The sequence below is a fragment of the Lissotriton helveticus genome, chromosome 8, assembly GCF_964261635.1.
Source record: "Lissotriton helveticus chromosome 8, aLisHel1.1, whole genome shotgun sequence".
Lineage (NCBI taxonomy): Eukaryota > Metazoa > Chordata > Amphibia > Caudata > Salamandridae > Lissotriton > Lissotriton helveticus.
Genome location: NC_136069.1, coordinates 228,755,887 through 228,781,558, shown reverse-complemented (window position 1 = coordinate 228,781,558; position 25,672 = coordinate 228,755,887). Strand labels below are relative to the sequence as shown.

The 25,672-nt window shown below is 46.7% G+C and overlaps 1 protein-coding gene across 1 annotated transcript in view; it reads right to left on the bottom strand.

Annotated features, from left to right (window-relative positions):
- PIWIL4 (piwi like RNA-mediated gene silencing 4) overlaps positions 1 to 25,672 on the bottom strand; it is a 413,451-nt gene that overhangs the window by 124,274 nt on the left and 263,505 nt on the right. The window contains exon 14 of the mRNA XM_078655965.1: positions 4,666 to 4,738. Within this exon, the coding sequence (XP_078512091.1) occupies positions 4,666 to 4,738 (73 nt within the window). The remainder of the gene's footprint in view (positions 1 to 4,665; positions 4,739 to 25,672) is intronic.

The following is a 25,672-nucleotide window of genomic DNA, read 5'->3' as shown; positions in this document are numbered from 1 at the left end:
GAAGAGACCGGTGTCCCTGCCTCACCCGTTGCTGGAATTCACAGCTAGCAATGCTTGTTAGACAGAGCAGAAGGGAGGTAGCCATACTAGAGACTGAAACCTCGCAGCCAAGAACAGCAGCACAGTGAAACCATAGTGAAAGGCAGACCCCCCTAACAACATAGCAAGCACCTCGAAACACCCCCTCATAAAGCTGGCAAGGGGCGTAAACCCGTAATTTCACATTTATAGCATTTCTCCAGTCCCCGCTGTTAAACAAAAATCCCTGTCAGACATGTTTGACAAGTCAGAGGTCACTGCCACGCATCCTGCCTCCTGCTCAAAGGGACTCACAAGCCAAAATGTGAAGCCTGCCAAAAACACCACCAGACTGACTACTCGCCCTGTTTATGCAAGTCTCACACTCTTTTTTTATAAGAACGAATGACATTTGATACGTGAACCAGTGTCCCTCTTAAAGTGTTCCTAAAGCCTAGGCAAAATGATGGGTAAAGGCAGTGCCCCCTTGGTTTCGCCCCAAAAGAGCGAACACCTGGTGTTACCTAGTAGAGTTACCTAGTTATCTGCACGTTTTAGAAATATTATTAACTTGTTTCCTGAGGCGGATGTTTTAGCTTTAGAAAGTTGAAACTAATTATCAACATTTTGCCTAACACAGGAAATTTCTATGTCCAATACAGCAAGAGTTAACATATTTGAGAAATGCGACTTGATCAAAACACCAAATAAACCACATACAACTTTGTTAAGAATCTAGTAATAATTTGTTAAAGAAGTGCATACCTCATGTTCTGACACACTTTTGTATTTGCCCATCCACTGTTTGTTAATTTAACTACCAGCTGTGATGGATTTCATTTGCCAATCGACGAAAAGTCAGCTGCAGAAGGCATTACTCAACTAGGTGTGCTTGCATATTGCCCCAAACCATTGGAGATTGCATAGGGGCATGGATTCGAGCCTGGAGAAGTTGGCTACCTAAATTGAAAGCTCCGGCAGCTGAGGGCATTTCGCTTCCAGCATCAGCCTTAAATCCACTGGCATCCCCCTCCAAAATGGCAAGGTAATACCCCAGACAATCCCAAGAGGGCATAGCTGTGCCCATTTCCCCTGTAGCTGCCCAGATACTATGCGCAATGTCAGATTCTCAAGAGCGGCTATTGTGAGGACATTGGCACCCGCGGTACCTCGAGGACTAGCCCAAATTGGTGAGCCATATCTCTGGTCCTCCACCACACAACTTATAAGTGTAAAAAAGAACTAAGGTAGGGTGCTTACCTTCCACTGCACCGGCTGCTGCCTCTGCAGACCTCACCCTAATGCCCTCTGCGTATCACCCGCTCTATCCAGTGCCTGTCAGGGATCCACCATTAAGTGCAGCACTGCGCCTACTTAACTGCTATCTCAGTGAGTGTATCGCACTCCTCCAACAACCACGCCGTACTTCACATGAGCATCTGCATTAGTCTGAAGGCTCCCCTACCTTGACGTAACGGCTATGGTTATAGCTGTAGCAACTATCCAGCCATCTCAACCTTCCCGCGGAACATAGAGAGTGACAGCAATGCTGGAGCTGCAACCCAGCCTTTCAGTTGTCCGGGTGACGAATGTGTCTCCTGCTTTCATAGACCAGCGTGAAGCATCAGGCTGCAGTTTTCAGTCCCCGTCCCATCCCATTAGGAGTCCAGGCGAAGTTGATGGTGAATTGGTTACTTAATTGTTTTGGCAACATGGTGTAGGAAGCAGATTCTTCGGTGGCTGGACCAAGGAGGTGAGTGAAGACCTGTTTCAGTGGAGACATCGAGTCCACTAGCCTCCTGCAAGCCATCATATCAACTGTCATCTTGATAGGGCCGTGCCAATTCATCACCCACATCATAATCATTGTCTAACTCCGTGCCCAAAAGGGAGTGGAGGATGTATGTTCTCAGTTGTGGAAGCAGCAGATCAAGTGGGGGATGCCGCGCCTCAATTGTCAAAGTCAGACCAGCACCAAATTGAAGTCGGAGAGTACTATGGGTATCTACTCATCCCGTGTCAATGGATTCGGCACTGGCATTCAAGATCCAGGGATAGTGTGGACTGTGCCAGTGGAGGCGGAGTCATGATCAGAGCTGGGGGTGTTATGAGGGTCTTGGATGGGCCAACTGGTGTAGAGGGTGAACCTGACAGCAGAACTTCATATAGAAGGCTTCTCAACTCCTTGGCACTCGAAGGCATGTCAGAGGCAGTCGGCAAACATCCATGGAGCTACAGCAGGGTTCTCCAAAGTCGGTCCGGAGGACCGGAGCTATGCCAGATTTTTAGCATATCCCCATTTACATAAATGTAGTTGTCTTAAAAATCTGGCATGGATCCGGCCCTCCAGGACTAACTTTGGAGAACGCTGAGCTAGAGCATGGCTGAGGTGAACTGTTCGATCTATTGTGAAGTGGCAGATGGCCCTGGAAATTCGGGTTGCTGCGGAACCAGTTGTGGGATGGGCTCTTAAGTGTGGCAGTCCAGGGAGCGAGATCTAAAGCCATGGAGCCCCCACCAACCACCTGTTGAAGCAAGTACGAGTGGCGATAGTTTGCAGAGTCCCGCTTCAATTTTTTATGCTTCTTCTTTGACTCACCCGAAGATGTAGATTTCAAAGAAGACTGGCCTCTGGAACATCTTCGGCGACTCCTGGAGTGGGAACAGGACCTGACCTTGGACTGCCACTTAGACTGCTACAAAAAAACTGAGGTTAATGTCTCTGAGAGACAAAAGCGCCGGATCCGAATCTGGTAGCACAGAAAGAAAGGAGCTGATGTCCGTGTATTGGAGTGGCACCTATATAGGCTCTGCATGTCATTTGCAGGGTAGAACAGCATCAGTGCAGAGCCGCATGGTGCCACCCACAGGCACACAGAGGCGCTGCTGAAAAGTTCCGGTTCCACTTTGACACCAGGGGAATATTTCAAAAGGTGAGGAAATTGCAACTACAAGTCTCTATCAGAAGTCGTTATACCGTTGCATTTAAAATGCAGCCGATAAGCAGAGATGATTCAGAAAAGGGGGGGGGGATCAAGCCCTGATCTTTGGACTGGGTAAGAGTGGTCTGCTTAATTCAGACACTCTGTTCATCACCACCCCCTTTTCTGAATCATTTTGTCCACCATAAGCGTGGAAGGGTATACTCAGACATGAGTCCCTTACTCACTGCTCCATCAGGATTCAAGCAAGCCGGGCCGACGACGCCTGAAATGGCAGAAACCGGTCCCCGGAAGCTTGTCTCCTTTCTGGTGAAGAATTGGCTTGGTAGTTTGGTCTGCCCTGTTCCCATGATGCACTGGGCCAGGGACAGACTAATTTGCATGTAGCCAGGTTCTGAGCTGGGATGGGGCAGTGAGCTAAATAACGGTGATGGATCAAGCCCTGATCTTTGGACTGGGTAAGAGTGGTCTGCTTAATTCAGACACTCTGTTCATCACCACCCCCTTTTCTGAATCGATAAGCAGAGATGAGCATGACGACAGGCCCTGCAGCCCCAGTGGTGTAGTGGAGGCCCCAACCCTTTAGAGGCCCATCAACCCTTCTGGGGTGGCTCTTTTACCCCAAGACCAATGAATATCCGTGAGATATGGGAGACTATTGGGCCCTTTTCACATTCTGCAGGGGGGGTCTTCATTTTGCACTCACCACTGTGCAGAGAGTGCTGCAGCTCTCTGATACCATCTATAGCTATCAAAAGAGGGAGAGAGAGAAGCAAGAAATGTCTAACCCCCCACTCTGTTTCCAGACGCATATACCAAAATATCAGAGGGAGCGGGATCAGATCTTGCAGGAGGATCTCTTTGGAAAATTCTTTGGGACCCTCAACAGCTATTTTTGGTCAATGTCATATTTTCACCAATGTTGTACTAATAACTGTTAGCATCATCATCGGTTCTTAACCTCCAGCAGGAGGTAGTCTCTCAGACCGAAGAGATTGTCTGGGATCCGTGTGAAACAATGATCTAAAATGACCTCTTATCCAGGATAGGCTTATTAAAACGTGGGTAGGTGTAAGGTTAATAACAAAAAAGGATGTGAGCAGGGGTGTATAAGGTATCCCCCACATCATTAAATATAAAACAGGTCTCTAATACCAAGCATGGAAGCCATGTAGAAAGTGTGGCAGCTCCCTTATACAAGGCATGGCAGGCCTCCAGAGAAGCGCTACAAATGTGGTATACCAAGCATAGGAGTCCTGCATGGAAGTGCTACAATTGTGTTGTATCAAGCATGGCAGCACTGCAGGGTAGTGCTGAATATGTCTTGCTGCCAATACTAATGTTTCAATATGCAAAGAAAATGCTGCTAGATTTCTAATGAAAATATTCAGTGTATGCAGTCAGTTTCCCTATTGAGTGCATATATCCTGTGATCATTCAAAATTATGGCACAAGCATGCATGCCAAGGCATCTGGGCATATAGTTTTGTGTGAATCAACAACTGTCATTCAGAGGCAAGGCACATAGTTCTAAAACACAGGGTGTTACAAAATGTTTGTGAAGTGTCGCTGCAGTGAGGAATAATGCCTATAAATGTTGCAAGGCTGCTGCCTGAGCCATAATTTTATACACTTCCTCTTAGCCAAGGCAAACAACTGTATAATCAAGTTTATCCAAAAAGACATGATAATGTTCTGCACATACCAATTGTAATTCTGGATTTACATGTTGCTGGAAAGCTCGCAGGAAGCCCGTGGGATGATCCTCCACTTGTATACTGCATAAAGAGAGATAATGCCTACCAGTGAATTACTGCAAGAACACAAAATGTAGCATATTTTAACATACATTTACTGCACAATGAAACCCCTTATTTATTATTATATAAACAAATGCAACACACTTTGCAGGTGTACGAGGTGAGGGTGTAACCCATAAGAGATGATTTTACAGATCCTTAGACTTATCTTTAGAGGAGAGCCCCGACCTCCCTCATTTTCATGCAGTTTTCCTGCAACACCTCATTCTAGTGGGTGCAATTTTATTGTACACTTACCCTCTCCAGTGGGTCACCACTCCAGGAGAGGCCATAGAGTGGCAACCAGGGCTTGTTACGTGAATGCTGATGGACGGACCCAGAATGCACCCAAATCTAACTGTCACCAACCTGTTTTAACATAGAGAAAGGATGTAGTGAAGCTCCAAGAATTAGAAGAACTAGAGCAAGTTACAGAACTCCTCGTTCCTCTTTGCTCACAAAATACTGGAAGGACGCAGCCATTTTGGGCCCAATTCCAAAGGTGCCCATCCCGGCTCCTCATACAGGATGGTAATCACAGTGAGGATTAAGTACCATGGAAGCTAGAGTTAGCCACTCTGGGAACCTCTGGTTCTTACCAGCCCTGTCACAGCCCCCTAGGCTCAGGAAGGCCTTCCAATGAGTGGGAGAGGAGAACCTATTATCTTAGGAAACCAAGCACTGCCGTCAAAAGAAAGCAACACAAGGTGCGTCAGATGGATACACGCTCTGATCAATGGATGGCCAGGATAACAGGTTTCACCAGTGTTAGGAATCTACAGCCAGCTGTGGAGGAAGTAAAGCATCCAACTGTCTGGCCTGTAGCAGGTCGACTGGATCTTAGGTATGCGGGAGAGGCTTTATAGAAAACTAGGGTGGAACTCATTTTGTCTTCTATGTTGGAAGGGTCACTACTGCCCTCATAGTAGAAACTGTTTTCTGGATGAGGCCTCGACACAGGCTCGTTTTCAAAACTGGAAAGGGACATTGGAAAATAAGTACTAGGCCTTGATTTCTTCCTTTCGTCGTCTATTCGATCTGACAGTCCTGAAGACATTCTCCTCAAGGGATGGGGGTTGCTTGTAGTTAAATGAAGTGGCCTCTTGAATGAGCAGGGATGTCTTTCTAGCACATGGCTGTCTACGAAGACCCACCTGGGTGATGGAGAAAAGGGAGAGAACTGTGGACCTGCTCTCTCCTTCTTTATACCGACAGCCAGTCCTCATGCTTCTCCCAAGACGGACACCAGGGGAGGATAGGATCACCCTTCCACTGTGATGCTCTGCTTTCCACTGCAACCCTTCAGCCTTGGAGTCCGAGACATCACACACTTCTACATCCAACCAGTACTACTAGTGCAAGAGGCTCGGCACGTCCATTTTGCTCCAGGCTGCAGAGATAGCAACAATAGCCTTTCATCTCATTTCCTGCCTGACAGCAAAGGGGAAACCACCATCTATGCCCACAGGTGATCATACAAAATACACCAACTCCTAGAGACTAATTGTGTCATTTAGGTATCCGCAGTGGAGCCATGCATTCTGCTGCCCTGGTGGACTACAGCCCAGCAGAAATCTCTACGTCTTCAGAAGAGCCACTGTAACGGCTTGTCAGTACCCAAGTACTATCCTGAACCTCAGTAGCCTCCAATGTTTCCAGTTGTGGGAACATGGAGGACCAAGATCATCATTCATTCGCTGCTGCACAGATACTGGATCCCTTTCAGTAGGGTCACCACCTGGAAAATATAACAGAAAGTGATGCAAGAATAAGAACAAAAGCCAAGATCACCCTTACCTGTTAAGTCAATCAAAAAATGTAACTCTAAACATAGAAACAGCACTAACCTAAAAAGTCAGTTAACCCACTTGGGTGGAAAATCATACTTTTTAGGAACCACTTTTCCAAAATATAAAGTGAGGGTCTGCTAAGCTGTATTTACTGCACTTGTACAACACGAACAGACGGATGCAGCAAAAGCTTCTGGGAAGAGGTTCAACATGCACTCTGGTGTTTCATCATTGCTGTTTTCTCGAGTGCCAGTATATGTCTATGCTCTGAGGAAGTGCTATCCCTCCAGTTAGCTCCTAATTCTTGACTTAAGAGGGAAGGAAACAGTAGTGTGCCAGTCTTCCATCCTGAGTCATCATCAAGGAAAAGCATAGATTACTTATCATATTCCAGATCCCCATGCTCTCTTGAAGGGAGGTTGTCTGGATACCCCTGCACAGCTATTAGAGGGGCCTGAACCAGATCCTAACCTCAACCCTCATCACATGGGTAACTCCTTCAGAATAATCTTGAGGGATGTAGCCGACGCCTCTGACACCCTCAAAGGGTCAAGAAGCACTGGTCTACCCCTAGCCATCCACTCCTCTCTTAAGCCTTTTCTTTCCTTCCCCTTGAGCATCTATCTTGTCCTCCCAATTTGTCCTGGCTGTACCTCCTCTATTTCACTTTTATTGTCTATTGCACCTACGCTTCTCAGCATCATCTGCTGTCAGACTCAACTTTTTCAAATAACGTATGAATCTATGAAAAATGTATTAAAAGAATAAATGCTGGAAAATGCAATTCATGCAGGTGGGTGCTTAAGTACAAATGACACAGGTGCTACTTCCAATGGTGTTCTGTAAGGAATGGTTCAGGCAGCTTCAGCTACAATCAGAAACACTTAAGTCTCAAGTCTTTTACCATGGCTTGTATTTATAATATTCAGTCAATCAGGTAAAGAAGCCAGGCTTAATGGTATAATGTTTCAAGTATGCTAGATATATCTATGCTTTGCCCAAGTTTCCTAGCAGCACAGTGTACATAACTGGTTAATGTAATGGGTATGAGACCAGGCAGATGAAAATCCACATACATTTCCCCAAAAAGTAAAGTAATTAAAAAAACTACTACCTAAAATATAACAAAATAACCCAAGGCAAAAGTAAGATTTAATTTAGTAGTAGTAGAGACTAGTTCCCAAAGCAATACGAGTCCAGTTACTTAGGGGATGGTAGTCCAAGTCACAAAACAGAGTTCACAGGATTCAAAATAAGAAGTAAGACCAACTAGTCTTAAAATGTACGTAAATGCTGGTTTTGAGTTTGCATCTAACTGCATCTCTCTGATGTACCAAAATATTGAGGGTCCATGCCTCACATGTGGTCAGTGGCAGATGAGATTTCTCATTGGGGGGAGTTAAGAACTCTGCATTACTGAGACAAGGATTCACTTATTTAGGTTTTAGGTGCCTGATTTGTTGTCATAAAGCATATTAATAGGACTGCATGTGTACCACTATATTCCATCTTTGGAGTGGGAGGCATGAGAATATCATTAGGAGATATCACCATCAATGGCTGAATGGTTTTCCCTATAAATCACTCTGTTTCACCTACTCCAAGTAGAGAATGTGTCTGGATTTCATGTGTAGATGAAATGTACCAGGTCCACTGCCCAGAAATTTCCCACCTCCCTGCCAGAGATTATTGGAACCTCTCCTTTCAGCTTTTTCTTGCAGGAATGCTGACACCAGTTTTTTCCCGACCCACTGGGTTAAAAGCAATCAAGGGACTGCCAGTGATCCAGGTTTTCACCGTGGTACTTCCCATTTGGAAACCACAAATGTGCAGGAAGCTGTTGCATGCTTAGAATACTAGTTATTCAGGTGCTTCTAGATATTTCTTGTGGACCTAGAGCAATAATTTATGTACTTTAGAAAACAAGGGTAGACACTATCTAATTGCAGATTCCTCACCTTCGGAATATCTTGAGGTGCCAGACTGGATCCAGAAGATTTTTCAGCATAGCCCCTGTGCACCGGTAGGTGGCATCACGCAGCTCTGCGTAGACCCTGCCTTGCCTCAGAAGTGATGACCAAACCACATATAGGTGCCACTCAAGAGTGTTGATGTTAATTCTATTCTGGACACTATAGGCGCCTTTGGACAAGAAGCCCAAAAAAACAATTATTTGTGAACGTGTGGAGGTATTTCATTTGGAAAGTTTTTAGATGGAAAAGAAGCCATTCCGCAGAACAGGGAGGCGAGAGGGCGGCTAGAGTATCCACCAGAAAGAGCATTACCGAAGGGAAGCAGCTTGTTCTCTTGATGGATACTTCTAACAGCAGAATCTTCATCTTTAGAATTGATACCAAAGCAGTACCAGTACCTTCCAGCGTGGTAGGCCTATCGATGGACCAAGGCCAAAAAGTCCTTCAGGACTGAATGGATAAAATTCTCTTATTTTCAGATCTGGATGTCAAGGGAGTACTGCTTCGTGAATGTGTGCTCTGATGCTCACGGTGTGGTCTGACAAATATCCAGGACAGGCCCCGCATGCCAACTTAGTGGTAGCAAGTTGGTGTTCCTGATGGAATTGGCCCTCAATTCTTCTGGAGGCTGCTTCTTGACCAACGTATAGCAGATCTTAATGCAGAGGACTAACCATCTGGGCAAAGTCCTTTTCTGGACTGCAGTGGCGTAACGAAACTTGAGGGGGCCCCCCTGCAAGGAAAGTGGAGGGGCCCCCTCTGGACTTTATCAGGAGCTCTCCGGCTGAAGCGCTGCGCTGAGGGGGCCCCGCATCATGGGGGCTGCAGGGGCCTGTGCTAAGACCCTGCTGCATTGCCTTGCGTTTATACACCCAAGAGTTGAGGCCAGACGCGCTACGGCTCAAAAGTGGTGCACAAAGGAAAACTAAGGACTCAACTAAGGTCCCACTGTGGCATCACAAAGGGTTTAGGAGGAAACACGGATTAAACCTTTTAGAAATCACATCATAGCAGGAGACTTGAACAAGACCAGTAGGTCGGTGTAAGAAAAGGCCTCTTTTTTCGTGATTACCCCCAAGTTTTTGTCCTGATGCTGCTGGTTTTTCAACTCTGTAAGTGCCAACCAGGTGTCAGTGCTAGAGCTCTTACTCTTTTTAAAATGTCTAATTGACTTACCCACAATTGGCAAATGTTATCTGACATATAAGTCCCTAGTATATGGTACCAAGGGTACCCTGGGCCAGTAAGTTAAAGTTTCCTTTATGGGCTGTCGCACTTATTGTGCCACGGCCAGTGTGACAAAGCAAAGCATGACTCCCAGCCACCATTAAAGGCTGACAGAGCAGTTTTAAAATGGTACCTCAACTTTGCCAAAGCCCAAACCTTTCTTTGTAATATATATGTCACCCCGAAGGCAGGTCTAACGAGCCCTAATGCAGGGTGCTGTATATTAAAAAGCAGGGCATATGTTTTACATATTCTGACAATAAAAATCCCACATTGTCATTTTTACTGGACAAAGGTTAGTAGCCTCCTTGGAGAGTACAGGGTTACATGCTGTACTCTCCTGAATAGGAAGACCAAATATAGTACTACAAGGTATCAAAAGAATCATTGCATTAAACCCGGCTTGTTGCACACGTCAAATTTAATGTAACTTTTGCACAAATGGCAACTTTAAAAAGTTGCCACTTTGCTGCCCAAAGTTTTCCAGGAACCGTTTATGGTTGCACACAAGCTGTTGTCCTCAAGATAGTTTTCTACCCTCCTAAGGGAGGTGTAAATTACACCCATGGAGGAACACAAAGGATCTGCCAAGGCAGGAAGCCAAGCAGGGTGTGATCCCCAGGGGAAACAATCTTTACGCGGTTTTTACACCACCATACCATCACAACACGGTCATTACGTCGACCGCGTTGTTACCACGCAGTGCCATTACAGCGCAAGTCGTTACCACGACTTGCGCTAGATGGTGCACTAGCTAAGGAATAGTATGATTTACTATTCCAACACCTCCCCTAGTGTTGAACACACTGGAGTTGGAATAGTACATCAGTACTTTTCCTAAGTCCAGCGCGTCAGCTAGCTCAAGTCGTTTAACAACTTGCTAGTAATGGCACTGCGTGGTAACATGGCGCTCGATGTAATGACCGCGTTGTAATGGTATTGCGGTGTAAAAAACCGTGTAGTAAAAGTATATACTAGATCCCCGAGGTAACCTTCAAAGAGGAAACTACCTTTGAAGAACAAATATTAATCACACACAAGAAAGGCTGCTCTTGTTTTCAGCAGACAGGCTGGCATCTCGGACAGACAGGGAGAAGCGGTTACCAAACTGTATCTTCCATGATCATGTAGCCCCCATGTAGCCACACCTCTGGGATGAGCTAGGGAGCTCCACACACCAAGAATGGTGCATTCTGGGCCAACCAGATGCCATGCTTTGCTGGAAGTCATCACTAGGTAGGAGGAGACATTGGCTAGTACTCGCTACATCCCCTTACGACAAGAGTTGGCCATACGAGTTTAACACCTGGCACCCAGACCTCAGATCACTTATGTACTGGAGAGAAGACCGAAGAAGGACTGCCCTGCTGCACTTTGGGCTAGCATAGTGGCTGTGGTGTCCTGCTCAAGGAAAAGCCGCCCCAGACCCCAAGGCAGAGAAGGTAACTTCAAGAGTCAATTGGCTGACTCTCTGTTACAGCCCACTGGTCATAAAAGCTGAAGAAACCTACTTTGTCGAGTTGGTGGCCATGAACGCCTGTCATCAATGTGCATCCTGGGAGACCGAGTTCTGACCCTCAAAAGTTGCACCTATTTCTGCTGGACCCAGGAGAGCGAAAGGAGTGCACTTTGGTCACCCAGCAAGGAAGTCACTCACAGTTAAAGGGAAAACCTGGTTTTGCTGTAACCCGAGACCAGTAAATCAGTGGCAACTGGTTTTTGGCTGGCCATCATCCAGACTTCGAGGGACATTGAACCACGTGACCAAAGTCACCTCACTGTGTTCTTGTACTGAGGGGTGGCTTCGAAAGACCCGACACCAGCTCAGCATCCTCCAGCAACCCTCCTGCGTCCCCTTGCATGAGAATCACTCCATTGATGTCTCTGGCGGTTCCCCCATAGAGCCTAGAACTGGACTGGACACTGCTTTGTCTCAGCAGTAGCTGTTTTATTGTGCCCTGTTGGTCCCTGTGATGCCTCCCTGGTGGAGTTGCATGCCACAAGAGTGCCTATATAGCCATTTCAAGGTACTCATTGTGGATAACCCTAAACCGCGGGGTCGTGGTAGATTACAATAATTTAATTCACTAAATGGAAACCTGTAATTTATTGTTTCCTTAAAATGTAATATCTCCGCAACCCTGCAGTGGACCTTTGTCACTGAGGTTTCTATTTAAAGATTAAATTACAGCCTAACTTTTTAAGTTGTCAGATTTTTATTCTGTTACATTTTCTACTTATTCAACTCTTTTGGTACTTCCAAATGCTTCACATTTCTTCCTTTGATTAAGTCTGAGTGCTCTGAGCCAAAGCTACCCCGAACTGGGCTATGGTTTATCAAATAAACTTGACTCAACCTTTATTACACAGTGAGGTCTCACAACCACACTATAGATTAAACTAATTTTCTCACATTTGGTTAAAGCTAAAAAGGCGTCACCACTCCAGGAGAGGTCACAGGGTGGCAACCAGGGCTTGTTACGTGAATGCTGATGGACGGACCCAGAATGCACCAACATCTAACTGTCACCAACCTGTTTTTAACATAGAGAAAGGATGTAGTGAAGCTCCAAGAATTAGAAGAACTAGAGCAAGTTACAGAACTCCTCGTTCCTCTTTGCTCACAAAATACTGGAAAGACGCAGCCATTTTGGGCCCAATTCCAAAGGTGCCCATCCCGGCTCCTCATACAGGATGGAAGTGACAGTGAGGCCTAAGTACCATGGAAGCTAGAGTTAGCCACTCTTGGAACCTCTGGTTCTTACCAGCCCTGTCACAGCCCCCTAGGCTCAGAAAGGCCTTCCAATGAGTGGGAGAGGAGAACCTATTATCTTAGGACACCAAGCACTGTCGACAAAAGAAAGCAACACAAGGTGCGTCAGATGGATACACGCTCTGATCAATGGATGGCCAGGATAACAGGTTTCACCAGTGTTAGGAATCTACAGCCAGCTGTGGAGGAAGTAAAGCATCCAAAACTGTCTGGCCTGTAGCAGGTCGACTGGATCTTAGGTATGCGGGAGAGGCTTTATAGAAAACTAGGGTGGAACTCATTCTGTCTTCTATGTTGGAAGGGTCACTACTGCCCTCATAGTAGAAACTGTTTTCTGGATGAGGCCACGACACAGGCTCATTTTCAAAACTGGAAAGGGACATTGGAAAATAAGTACTAGGCCTTGATTTCTTCCTTTCGTCGTCTATTCGATCTGACAGTCCTGAAGACATTCTCCTCAGGGATGGGGGTTGCTTGTAGTTAAATGTAGTGGCCTCTTGAATGAGCAGGGATGTCTTTCTAGCACATGGCTGTCTACGAAGACCCACCTGGGTGATGGAGAAAAGGGAGAGAACTGTGGACCTGCTCTCTCCTTCTTTATACCGACAGCCAGTCCTCATGCTTCTCCCAAGACGGACACCAGGGGAGGATAGGATCACCCTTCCACTGTGATGCTCTGCTTTCCACTGCAACCCTTCAGCCTTGGAGTCCGAGACATCACACACTTCTACATCCAACCAGTACTACTAGTGCAAGAGGCTCGGCACGTCCATTTTGCTCCATGCTGCAGAGATAGCAACAATAGCCTTTCATCTCATTTCCTGCCTGACAGCAAAGGGGAAACCACCATCTATGCCCACAGGTGATCATACAAAATACACCAACTCCTAGAGACTAATTGTGTCATTTAGGTATCCGCAGCAGAGCCATGCATTCTGCTGCCCTGGTGGACTACAGCCCAGCAGAAATCTCTACGTCTTCAGAAGAGCCACTGTAACAGCTTGTCAGTACCCAAGTACTATCCTGAACCTCAGTAGCCTCCAATGTTTCCAGTTGTGGGAACATGGAGGACCAAGATCATCATTCATTCGCTGCTGCACAGATACTGGATCACTTTCAGTAGGGTCACCACCTGGAAAATATAACAGAAAGTGATGCAAGAATAAGAACAAAAGCCAAGATCACCCTTACCTGTTAAGTCAATCAAAAAATGTAACTCTAAACATAGAAACAGCACTAACCTAAAAAGTCAGTTAACCCACTTGGGTGGAAAATCATACTTTTTAGGAACCACTTTTCCAAAATATAAAGTGAGGGTCTGCTAAGCTGTATTTACTGCACTTGTACAACACGAACAGATGGATGCAGCAATAGCTTCTGGGAAGAGTTTCAACATGCACTTTGGTGTTTCATCATTGTTGTTTTCTCGAGTGCCAGTATATGTCTATGATCTGAGGAAATGCTATCCCTCCAGTTAGCTCCTAATTCTTGACTTAAGAGGGAAGGAAACAGTAATGTGCCAGTCTTCCATCCTGAGTCATCATCAAGGAAAAGCATAGATTACTTATCATATTCCAGATCCCCATGCCCTCTTGAAGGGAGGTTGTCGGGATACCCCCTGCACAGCTATTAGAGGGGCCTGAACCAGATCCTAACCTCAACCCTCATCACATGGGGGTAACTCCTTCAGAATGATCTTGAGGGATGTAGCAGACGCCTCTGACACCCTCAAAGGGTCAAGAAGCACTGGTCTATCCCTAGCCATCCACTCCTCTCTGAAGCCTTTTCTTTCCTTCCCCTTGAACATCTATCTTGTCCTCCCAATTTGTCCTGGCTGGAGAAGTGTGGCTCAGGGGTTAGAGGCAGCAGACCCGGAAGCTGAGATCGGTCCTGGACCAGGGTTCAATTCCCCGCCTCGGCGGGGTCTTGGGCTAAAAAATTCCACGGACTCGATAATTCTCGCCCCGGTGCCTCCTCGACTCACGGGTTCACACTCTGCGACTCTGGGCAATAGCTTGCTTAATCTCCACAACGGCCCCTCGCGGCGGGATGCCTGACTTTCACCTTGTGGATACCCTGCTATCTCACAGGGGAATACCAGGAAGGGTTCCCTAAGCAAGCGCCGGGAAACCCACTGCGGGTAGCTGTGCGCTATATAAGCTCAACTACATTTACATTTACATTTACCTCCTCTATTTCACTTTTATTGTCTATTGCACCTACGCTTCTCAGCATCATCTGCTGTGAGACTCAACTTTTTCAAATAACGTATGAATCTATGAAAAATGTATAAAAGAATAAATGCTGGAAAATGCAATTCATGCAGGTGGGTGCTTAAGTACAAATGACACAGGTGCTACTTCCAATGATGTTCTATAAGGAATGGTTCAGGCAGCTTTAGCTACAATCAGAAACACTTAAGTCTTAAGTCTTTTACCATGGCTTGTATTTATAATATTCAGTCAATCAGGTAAAGAAGCCAGACTTAATGGTACAATGTTTCAAGTATGCTAGATATATCTATGCTTTGCCCAAGTTTCCTAGCAGCACAGTGTACATAACTGGTCTATGTAATGGGTATGAGACCAGGCCGATGAAAATCCACATAGAGTTCCCCAAAAAGTAAATTAATTAAAAAAACTACTACCTAAAAATTAACAAAATAACCCAAGGCAAAAGTAAGATTTAATTTAGTAGTAGTAAAGACTAGTTCCCAAAGCAATACGAGTCCAGTTACTTAGGGGATGGTAGTCCAAGTCACAAAACAGAGTTCACAGGATTCAAAATAAGAAGTGAGACCAACTATTCTTAAAATGTACGTAAATGCTGGTTTTGAGTTTGCATCTAACTGCATCTCTCTGATGTACCAAAATATTGAGGGTCCATGCCTCACATGTAGTCAGTGGCAGCTGAGATTTCTCATTGGGGGGAGGTAAGAACTCTGCATTACTGAGACAAGGATTCACTTATTTAGGTTTTAGGTGCCTGATTTGTTGTCATAAAGCATATTAATAGGACTGCATGTGTACCACTATATTCCATCTTTGGAGTGGGAGGCATGAAAATATCATTAGGAGATATTATCACATCAATGGCTGAATGGTTTTCCCTATAAATCACTCTGTTTCACCTACTCCAAGTTGAGAATGTGTCTGGATTTCATGTGGAGATGAAATGTCCCAGGTCCACTGCCCAGAAATTTCCCACCTCCCTGCCAGAGATTATTGGAACCTCTCCTTTCAGCTTTTTCTTTCAGGAATGCTGACACCAGTTTTTTCCCGACCCACTGGGTTAAAAGCAATCAAGGGACTGCCAGTGATCCAGGTTTTCACCGTGGTACTTCCCATTTGGAAACCACAAATGTGCAGGAAGCTATTGCATGCCTAGAATACTAGTTATTCAGGGTCTTCTAGATATTTCTTGTGGACCTAGAGCAATAATTTATGTACTTTAAAAATCAAGGGTAGACACTATCTAATTGCAGATTCCTCATCTTCGGAATATCTTGAGGTGCCAGACTGGATCCAGAAGATTTTTCAGCATAGCCCCTGTGCACCGGTAGGTGGCATCACACAGCTCTGCGTAGACCCTGCCTTGCCTCAGAAGTGATGACCAAACCACATATAGGTGCCACTCAAGAGTGTTGATGTTAATTGTATTCTGGACACTATCCGCGCCTTTGGACAAGAAGCCCAAAAAAACAATTATTTGTGAACGTGTGGAGGTCTTTCATTTGGAACGTTTTTAGATGGAAAAGAAGCCATTCTGCAGAACAGGGAGGCGAGAGGGCTAGAGTATCCACCAGAAAGAGCATTACCGAAGGGAAGCAGCTTGTTCTCTTGATGGATACTTCTAACAGCAGAATCTTCATCTTTAGAATTGATACCAAGCAGTAGCAGTACCTTCCAGCGTGGTAGGTCTATCGATGGACCAAGGCCAAAAAGTCCTTCAGAACTGAATGGATAAAACGCTCTTATTTTCAGATCTGGATGTCAAGGCAGTACTGCTTCTTGAATGTGTGCTCTGATGCTCACGTTGTGGTCTGACAAATATCCAGGACAGGCTCCGCATGCCAACTTAGTGGTAGCAAGTTGGTATTCCTGATGGAATTGGCCCTCAATTCTTCTGGAGGCTGCTCCTTGACCAACGCATAGCAGATCTTAATGCAGAGGACTATCCATCTGGGCAAAGTCCCTTTCTGCACTGCAGTGGCGTAACGAAACTTGAGGGGCCCCCCCTGCAAGGTAAGTGGAGGGCCCCCCTCTGGACTTTATCAGGAGCTCTCCGGCTGAAGCGCTGCGCTGAGGGGACCCCCGCATCGTGGGGGCTGCAGGGGCCTGTCCTAAGACCCTGCTGCATTGCCTTGCGTTTATACACCCAAGAAACCCCATAGAGAGCTGACCTTCAACCGGAAGTTGAGGCCAGACGCGCTACGGCTCAAAAGTGGTGCACAAAGGAAAACTAAGGACTCAACTAAGGTCCCACTGTGGCATCACAAAGGGTTTAGGAGGAAACACGGATTAAACCTTTTAGAAATCACATCATAGCAGGAGATTTGAACAAGACCGGTAGGTCGTTGTAAGAAAATGCCCCTTTTTTCATGATTACCCCCAAGTTTTTGCCCTGATGCTGCTGGTTTTTCAACTCTGTAAGTGCCAACCATTTGTCAGTGCTAGAGCTCTTACTCTTTTTAAAATGTCTAATTGACTTACCCACAATTGGCAAATGTAATCTGACATATAAGTCCCTAATATATGGTACCAAGGGTACCCTGGGCCAGTAAGTTAAAGTTTCCTTTATGGGCTGTAGCACTTATTGTGCCACGGCCAGTGTGACAAAGCAAAGCATGACTCCAGCCAACATTAAAGGCTGACAGAGCAGTTTTAAAATTGAGGTTCCGTGGTTTTCGGGACCGGACTCCATTTTGTTTGCGTTGCTTATAACTCCATTTTGTGTTGCCCTCACGTAGGCCGTGGAGGCAACCGAATGAACAAAGTTGCATGGGCCTCATTGTTCATGTATGCATTAAACAGGCCCTTTTCTGACTTGTGAGTGAACTGCAGGACGCTGACCTCTTCACCTGAAACTGACCCTTCATGAAGCCAATTTGTCTGGCTGATCGTTGTCTAAGATTGCCAATCAATGTTCAGGATTTCGTTAACCTTTAGTTTCCTTGCACATGTTTTATCTTGTCCAGCATCTATTACTGTTTCCTTTATGTTCTGACATTACATGGGTTGTGCTTTTCAATTATGGGTTTGTCCGGCTTGTGGAGATTGAATTTGGGACAGTCCTAATAATTAACTTTTGGGTTGGGTTACTGTAAATTGGGTTTTTGTTAATGTGATACTCAGTTAGAAAATGTGTCCTATTGGTCAGAATTTTGCGCAGTGGGTGTACATTTATAATGAGAATATTGTGTATAAAAGGTGATGTCTTGCTCTATGAAATTGAACAGTTTCTTGAGTTGTACACCGTGTTGTATTGCTGAGCTTACTGTTACTAGCTGCATCTAATAAATTTGATCTCTGACGCCACCTAGAAGTATTCCGTGTCTCTGTTTGCCAAGACAGGAGAACCCGAAGACTTTGGGCATGTCCCTGGCGCCGCTGGGTTCTAAAACCCGGTTCTTCAGTTGGCGCCCAACGGTGGGGCGACTTTAGCGGTACCGGTCCAAGCCTGAGGATCGTGAGGAGCCACGTGAGGAAATTCTGTAGGAAGGCCGCCACTTCATTGACCCCTGCATGTCGACGTGGACCGAAGGTCTTTTCTGGGAGGCTTCCCGCTTTCCAACGGCTACGAAGGACTGCTGCCCCGACTGTCGCCCTGTCTTGGACCCTTGATTGATCCTTTGTAAAGCGAGACGATACGGTCTTCTGGTGGCGTGACAGATATTTGGTTAAGTATAAGTGGGTCGCTATTTACGAGTGTATCGATAGTTGATAACCCCTTGAAGTTTGAAGCTAGATTAGTGAGCTATAAGATGCCTGGTCTTAGCAAAATTAGGAAATGGTTTAGTTGTGGTTGCAACAGGGATTCCCGATTGGAGGATTCGTGTCCGATACCTCCGGTTGGAACTCCGACTTATAAGCTCTATTCAAAACACGGAGTGGGTCCTATCACTTATAATGAAGTGTGGGTCCGCTATACAAGGAAAGATGGTGTTTTACGATGGCCCCAACATGGTAGTTTTGAAGTAAATGTTTTAGATAATCTGGAAATTGCGCTATTTAAGAAGAAAGCCCAGCCGGCAATGTTTGACTTTTTCCGCCTTTGGCGAAAGGAAGCCAAGCAGCGAGAAATTAAGCAAGCAAAGAGAGATAGGAAAGATAAGAATATGTCAGTACTACAAGCTGCTAGGCAGTTTAGGGAAGATGGAGAAGAGCGTGCGAGTGAAGTCTCAGATAGACAGCGTTGCATGGCCATAGATAAATATTATCCGGCCTTGCCGTCTTCTCCTCCGAAAGTGACGGGAGACCCTGAAAAAGATCCTTTGATGTCTCATTTACTGAGATTGCCACCCCCTTATGTGCAGGGTGCTACTGTGCCTCCATTACCCCCCGGTTGTTCTAACCTTTGTTGTTCAACCTCCTGCTGTTGTTCAGCCACCTGGTGCTCCACAGATGGTTTTGCCTCCTACTGCGCAACCCACTCTAGGGTCGCAAGCTTTGCTTCCAGCTTTGCCTCAAACTCCTTTGCCTTCTGCTTCTGCATCTCAGACTCCTACTGCTCTTGTTCCTACTTTGTCTCAAGATTTTAACTTTCCTGTTTTTACGCCTACTTCTTCTACTTCTTCTCGAAAACGAATGACAGGAACTGTTGTTAATCTGTTGTCTCCATTGTTTGGGCCACTGAGTATGACCCCTGTTTCGGAACGTAAGCAGAGTCGTAGTCAGCTTCCTAGTTCCGCAGAGCGAGCAGTGTTGGATCTGTTGGCTCGTAGATGGATTTTAAATGCTTCCAGGTATAATTTGCCAGCAGTTATGGATGTTTTCTTTCAGTGGGAGCCGCCTAAGCAAAGGTATGTTTTTGATGTAATGTGTGCTTTTCTGCAGCAGGAATGGGAAGAAAATGAGTTGGGTCCGATTCCGCAGGAAGTGCTTGATGTTCAGTCAGAGTTTGCTAAAGGGACGATAGTGGAATCTGATGTTACTGATGCTGTAGAGACGATACTTGCCTTCAGAACTAGACTCCGGTCTCAGCCATTGTACGAACCTGATCCTTCTGTTAGGAGGAAAGTGAAGCAGTGTCCTATGAGAGAAGTTCCCCCTGTATGGAGAGAGGCAGTTGCTGCTAATGTTAATCAGGGTATTCAGGCTGCAGAAGCCCGTTTTTAGCGAGTATGGGTACATGTTCCTTGGAAGAGAGCAGAGGTCTTAGCTCTTAAGCAGACCTTACCTGACCCTCGTAAGAATCCTGCTGGTTATTACAAGGAGTTGTGGCCCAGACAGTTGAAGCGTGTATTATGAATTTAGCTGACATAGATGTGTTAATGGGTAATGTAGTTCCTCAACCTTTGTGGGCGAAGATTTGTCATGAGAATCATGCGGCAGAATTAGGAGATACGTGGGCTAATATTGTTGCTGCAGATGGTCGACAGGTTGGAGGTGCCAAACCTGAGCCCTTAGTTGCAGAATTACCTGGTAGAATTATTAATCTAATGAAAACTATGATGCCTGCTTTACGAGTGAATTGGGACAAGTTAGCAGCATGCAAACAAAAGAAAGACGATAGTGTGCCTGATTTCTTCACTAGGTTTGAAGAGACGTTAATCGATCATAGTGGTCAGGACATGAGTATGGAAGGTGGTCAAAGGTTGTTCGTGGACAAATTTGTCTTTAATTTGCTTCCCGAACTTTCCAATAAGTTAAAGGGCTCTGAGAGTTCATGGGCTGTTTCTTCGTCGGCCCAGATATTGGCTACTGCACAATATTATGAGAATAGGGATAACGATGAGAAGGATAAAGCAGAGAAGAAAACTAAAGATTTAAAGACGAAGGTTCTTTTGCAGCAAGCTTATCCGCCTCGTCAGAATCAGCCTCAGTTTCAGCAACCTCCACAGTTTCAGAGATTGTTACAGAAACCTGAGCCTTATGCTCCGCGATTCTTTCCTGGTCCTAATCAGTGTGCTTATTGCAGAGAGGAAGGTCATTTTAAGAATAGTTGCCCGGCTTTGTTACAGCGTGCGAATGGCGTATCTGGTCAGAGAGGTCGTGGTGGTTTCCAGTAAGCTCCTAGGGGTAGGGGACGTGGTGTGTTACCCCAGAATGAGCGTTCCTCTTCCCTTCAGAATTCTGCTAATTATTTTGACAGACAGAATGTTCCGAGTGGTCAGTCTGCACAGTACTATGTTGATGATTATTATGTCGATAGTGAGAGTGCTGGTTATAATGATAGTTAGGACAGCCAGGGAGGGAGTAGTGTCAGTTCCAGTAGACCAGAGTGAACCTTATGTTGAAGTGACTACATCAGGTGTGACAGAACGTTTTCTTTTGGATCCTGGTGCGACAAAGAGTTCTATTATGCACTCTAAACTTCCTGGCGCACCTTTGTCTGGCTTGACCAATGTTTCCGTAGGATTTTCAGGCGCCCCAGTTTGTAACCCGATTTCTAATCCTTTGCCCCTTTCTATTGGCCCTTGTGAATTGGAAGCTCCTCTTATTTTTACGACTGGTTCTAATGAGAATCTGTTGGGTTTGGACTTGCTGAAAAGATTGTATGCGACATTACATTGTTCTCCTTTGGGAGTACATCTTACCCTAGGTAAGAAAGTGATTTCCCCGATGTATTTGTCTAAAGATTGTCTTCCACTGGAATTGCGTTCTCTTCCTGATACACTTTGGGCTACAGGTCCTAATGATGTTGGTCTTTTGCAGATTCCACCTTATGTTGTCACCCTCAAATCGAATGCTAGGCTACCTCGAATCCCACAGTATAAAATATCTAGTGATGGTGAGAGAGCTCTATTAGCGATTGTCTATGATCTGGTTGAGAAGGGTGTAGTTGAGGAAACGAGAGGTAATGTGTGTAATAGTCCGGTTTTGCCTGTCCTTAAGCATACTGATGCTTCTCAGCCACCTGTGTACCGGTTTGTGATTGACCTTCGAGAGGTAAACAAGATTGTGGTGCCACAGTTTCCTGTTGTCCCTGATATCACTGCTTTGTTGACTCTGATTCCTGCCTCGGCAGCCTGGTTTTCTGTTATTGACCTGAAGAATGCTTTCTTTAGCATTCCGATTGCTGAGGAGAGTAGGGATATTTTTGGCTTCTCTTTAGGAGGACAAAGCTTCCGGTTTAAGAGAGCTCCCCAAGGTTATTGTGAAAGTCCCTCCATCTATAGTCAGGCGTTGAAAACTCAGCTTGATAACTTTGTGTTGCCTACTGGTGCTACTCTTATCCAGTACGTTGATGATCTGTTGGTTGCCGCTGATGACGAAGAGATTTGTAAAGAGGCTACTCTTTCTTTGTTACGACATTTGTCTGACCTTCATCATAAAGTGTCACCTTCCAAGTTACAGTATTGCCGACAAGAAGTAACCTACTTAGGTCATCTCTTGTCGAAGGAGGGAAGAAGGTTGACCCCAGAACGAATTTAAACGATTGCGCAAATGAGTGTACCATCCACACAGAGAGAAGTGCCTGCTTTGTTAGGTATCACCTCATATTGTAGACAATGGATCCCTAATTGTTCCCTGCTAGTGAAACCTCTGTTGGCGCTGACTCTTAAAGCCGGGCTGAAGACAGCTGGAATGCCAGAAACCGGTCCTCGGAAGCTTGTTTCCGGTCCAAGGAAGGCATGGCTTGGCAGTTCGGGCTGGACTGTTCCCATGAGGCACAGGGTCAGACTGATTTGCATATAGCCATGTCTGAACTGGGGTGGCAGAGTGGGCTAAAGAACGGTGATGGATCAAACCCAGATCTTTTGACTGGGTGTGAGTGTTTGATTGGTTCAGATGCTCCTTTCATCACCACCCCCTTTTGCACCGCTTTGGCCGCCATAAGTGTGGCAGGGTATGCGCAGACGTGAGTCCCTTGCTCACTTTGCCACTGGATTCAAGCAAGCCGGGCTGAAGACGGCTGGAATGCCAGAAACCGGTCCTCGGAAGCTTGTTTCCGGAACAGGGAAGGCATGGCTTGGCAGTTCGGGCTGGATTGTTCCCATGAGGCACAGGGTCAGACTGATTTGCATATAGCCATGTCTGAACTGGGGTGGCAGAGTGGGCTAAAGAACGGTGATGGATCAAACCCAGATCTTTTGACTGGGTGTGAGTGTTTGATTGGTTCAGATTCTCCGTCCATCACTAACCCCATTTGTACCGCTTTGGCCGCCATAAGTGTGGCAGGGTATGCTCAGACGTGAGTCCCTTGCTCACTTTGCCACTGGATTCAAGCAAACCGGGCTGAAGACGGCTGGAATGCCAGAAACCGGTCCTCGGAAGCCTGTTTCCGGTCCAGGGAAGGCATGGCTTGGCAGTTCGGGCTGGACTGTTCCCATGAGGTACAGGGTCAGACTGATTTGCATATAGCCATGTCTGAACTGGGGTGGCAGAGTGGGCTAAAGAACGGTGATGGATCAAACCCAGATCTTTTGACTGGGTGTGAGTGTTTGATTGGTTCAGATGCTCCTTCCATCACTACCCCCTTTTGTACCGCTTTGGCTGCCATAAGTGTGGCAGGGTATGCTCAGACGTGAGTCCCTTGCTCACTTTGCCACTGGATTCAAGCAAGCCGGGCTGAAGACGGCTTGAATGCCAGAAGCCAGGCCTCGGAAGCTTGTTTCCAGTCCAGCGAAGGCATGGCTTGGCAGTTCGGGCTGGACTGTTCCCATGAGGCACAGGGTCAGACTGATTTGCATATGGCCATGTCTGAACTGGGGTGGCAGAGTGGGCTAAAGAACGGTGATGGATTAAACTCAGATCTGATGACTGGGTGTGAGTGTTTGATTGGTTCAGATGCTCCATCCATCACCACCCCCTTTTGTACCGCGCTGACTCTTAAAGATACTCCGCATCCTCTCCCTTGGTCTGATGAGTGTCAGGAAAGTTTTTCTGAATTACGTGATGCATCGTGTTCGGCTCCGGTATTGGGTACTCCTGACTACAGTTATCCTTTCACGTTGTACGTTCACGAGAGAGAAGGTTGTGCATTGTCGGTGTTGACTCAACAGTTTGGAGACAACGCCCATGTGCGTATTTTTCAGCGACGTTAGATCCGGTAGCTAAAGCGTTGCCGAGCTGTTTGAGAGCTACAGCGGCAGCGGCTGCTGCTATCCGACTGTCTGCTGGTTTGGTATTGGATAATACGTTGATTGTGATGGTCCCACATGCAGTGGATACTTTATTGAACAGGACCAAGACTCAGCACCTTATTAGTGCACGTCTGTCAGTTGACACTTTTGGCTAGCCATGTTCACATTAGAAGATGTAATCCAGCTACGTTGTTGCCGATTTCTGTAGAGACAGATGTTCAGGAACAGCATGATTGTTTTCTTCGTACAGAGGAAGAAACGAAAGCTAGAGTTGACCTAAAAGATACTCCTCTTGAGAATGTTGATGGTACTTTATGGGCAGATGGTTCGTGTTTTATGCTTCCGAATGGTGAAACGTCTGTAGCATATGCCGTAACAACTTTACATACAGTTGTTGAGACAGCACGCATAGCAATGAATTCTGCGCAAGCAGCAGAGTTGATTGCATTGACACGAGCGTGTGTATTGTCAGAGGGAAAGCGAGTGAATGTTTATACCGATAGCCAGTACGCGTTTGGTGTTGCCCATAGTTTTGGACGTTTGTGGAGAGAAAGAGGATACCTTACTTCCCATGGCACAAAAATTCAGCATGGGCAGTTAGTGAATGAACTTTTGGAATCTCTTGCTCTCCCAAAGCATATTGCAATTGTGAAGTGTAGTGCGCATAAGAAAGTTGTGGACGATGTAGGTCAAGGGAATGCATTTGCGGATGAAGTTGCGAAGGAAACGGCGAGAGACATGATGAGCCGTATGTATGTAGCAGGTCCTGCAAGATGGGTTGTGGAAAGTGGAATGTGTGAAGACACAATAGAAAGTGTGAAGATGATGCAGGCTGAAGCTATGGAAAAAGAAGTGAGTACGTGTAGAGAGAGTACGGGTATGTTGGATTCGACAGGTTGTTGGGTTGAGTTGTCAGAACCCCAGCGATGGTTGTTGCCTGATGCGTACGTGCTCCCAGTGGTTACTATGGCGCATGGAATGGCTCACATCAGTTCGAAAGGGATGTGTAAGTTGTTGTGTTGGACCCGGCCTCGTGGCGTGGTCCTACCCCTCCCGCATGGCGGGCCCCGGACGACATCGGCCCTCCATCCAGCCCGGGACGGCCTTGGGCACACCTCTGCACGCCCTCCAAACCACCAGATCCGCCACCCGGCGGCCCACAACCACTGACACGGCACCCTCGGGCCGCCCCAGCATTACCGGTCCGGTGCCCACCCCGGACCCTCATTCCAGGCCCGACGCCATCTTGGACCCATCACGTCACAGACACGTGGTCCCGGACCAGCCGCGGCCACGGCCCCAGCGAGCCCGCCATCGAGGCACCAAGAACCCTCCGGGTGGTAGAGTGGCCACTCCACCAGAGACAAGGAGAGGGGAGTTTCGATGGCTCTCCAACCATCCCCGGATGCCTGGTTTCGATCACCCTCCGGCCTCCCTGGGCTCCGGCTCCACCCCCTTGCTGGGTGTCTGGACACCATCATCCCGGCCCCTCTGACCCCCAGGCGAGAGGGTCCGGACATCAAAGGACTCCAGACCTATATCTGGGCCAGCCCCGGGGTAGGACGGCAGTTGTATCCCGGAGTCGAGAAGCCCTGCTGACGCTGTCGCGGCTGACCCTGAGACGAACTCCCCTTGCGGTGCTACCGGGAACCTGCTGGCGCTGCCGCGGTCCATCTTTGCTGTAACCACCTTGGAGCCTGCTGGCGCTGCCGCGGTCCATCTTTGCTGTAACCACCTTGGAGCCTGCTGGCGCTGCCGCGGTCCATCTTTGCTGTAACCATCTTGGAACCTGCTGGCGCTGCCGCGGTCCACACTCGCTGAACCATCTTGGAACCTGCTGGCGCTGCCGCGGTCCACACTCGCTGAACCATCTTGGAACCGGCTGGCGCTGCTGCGGTCCAC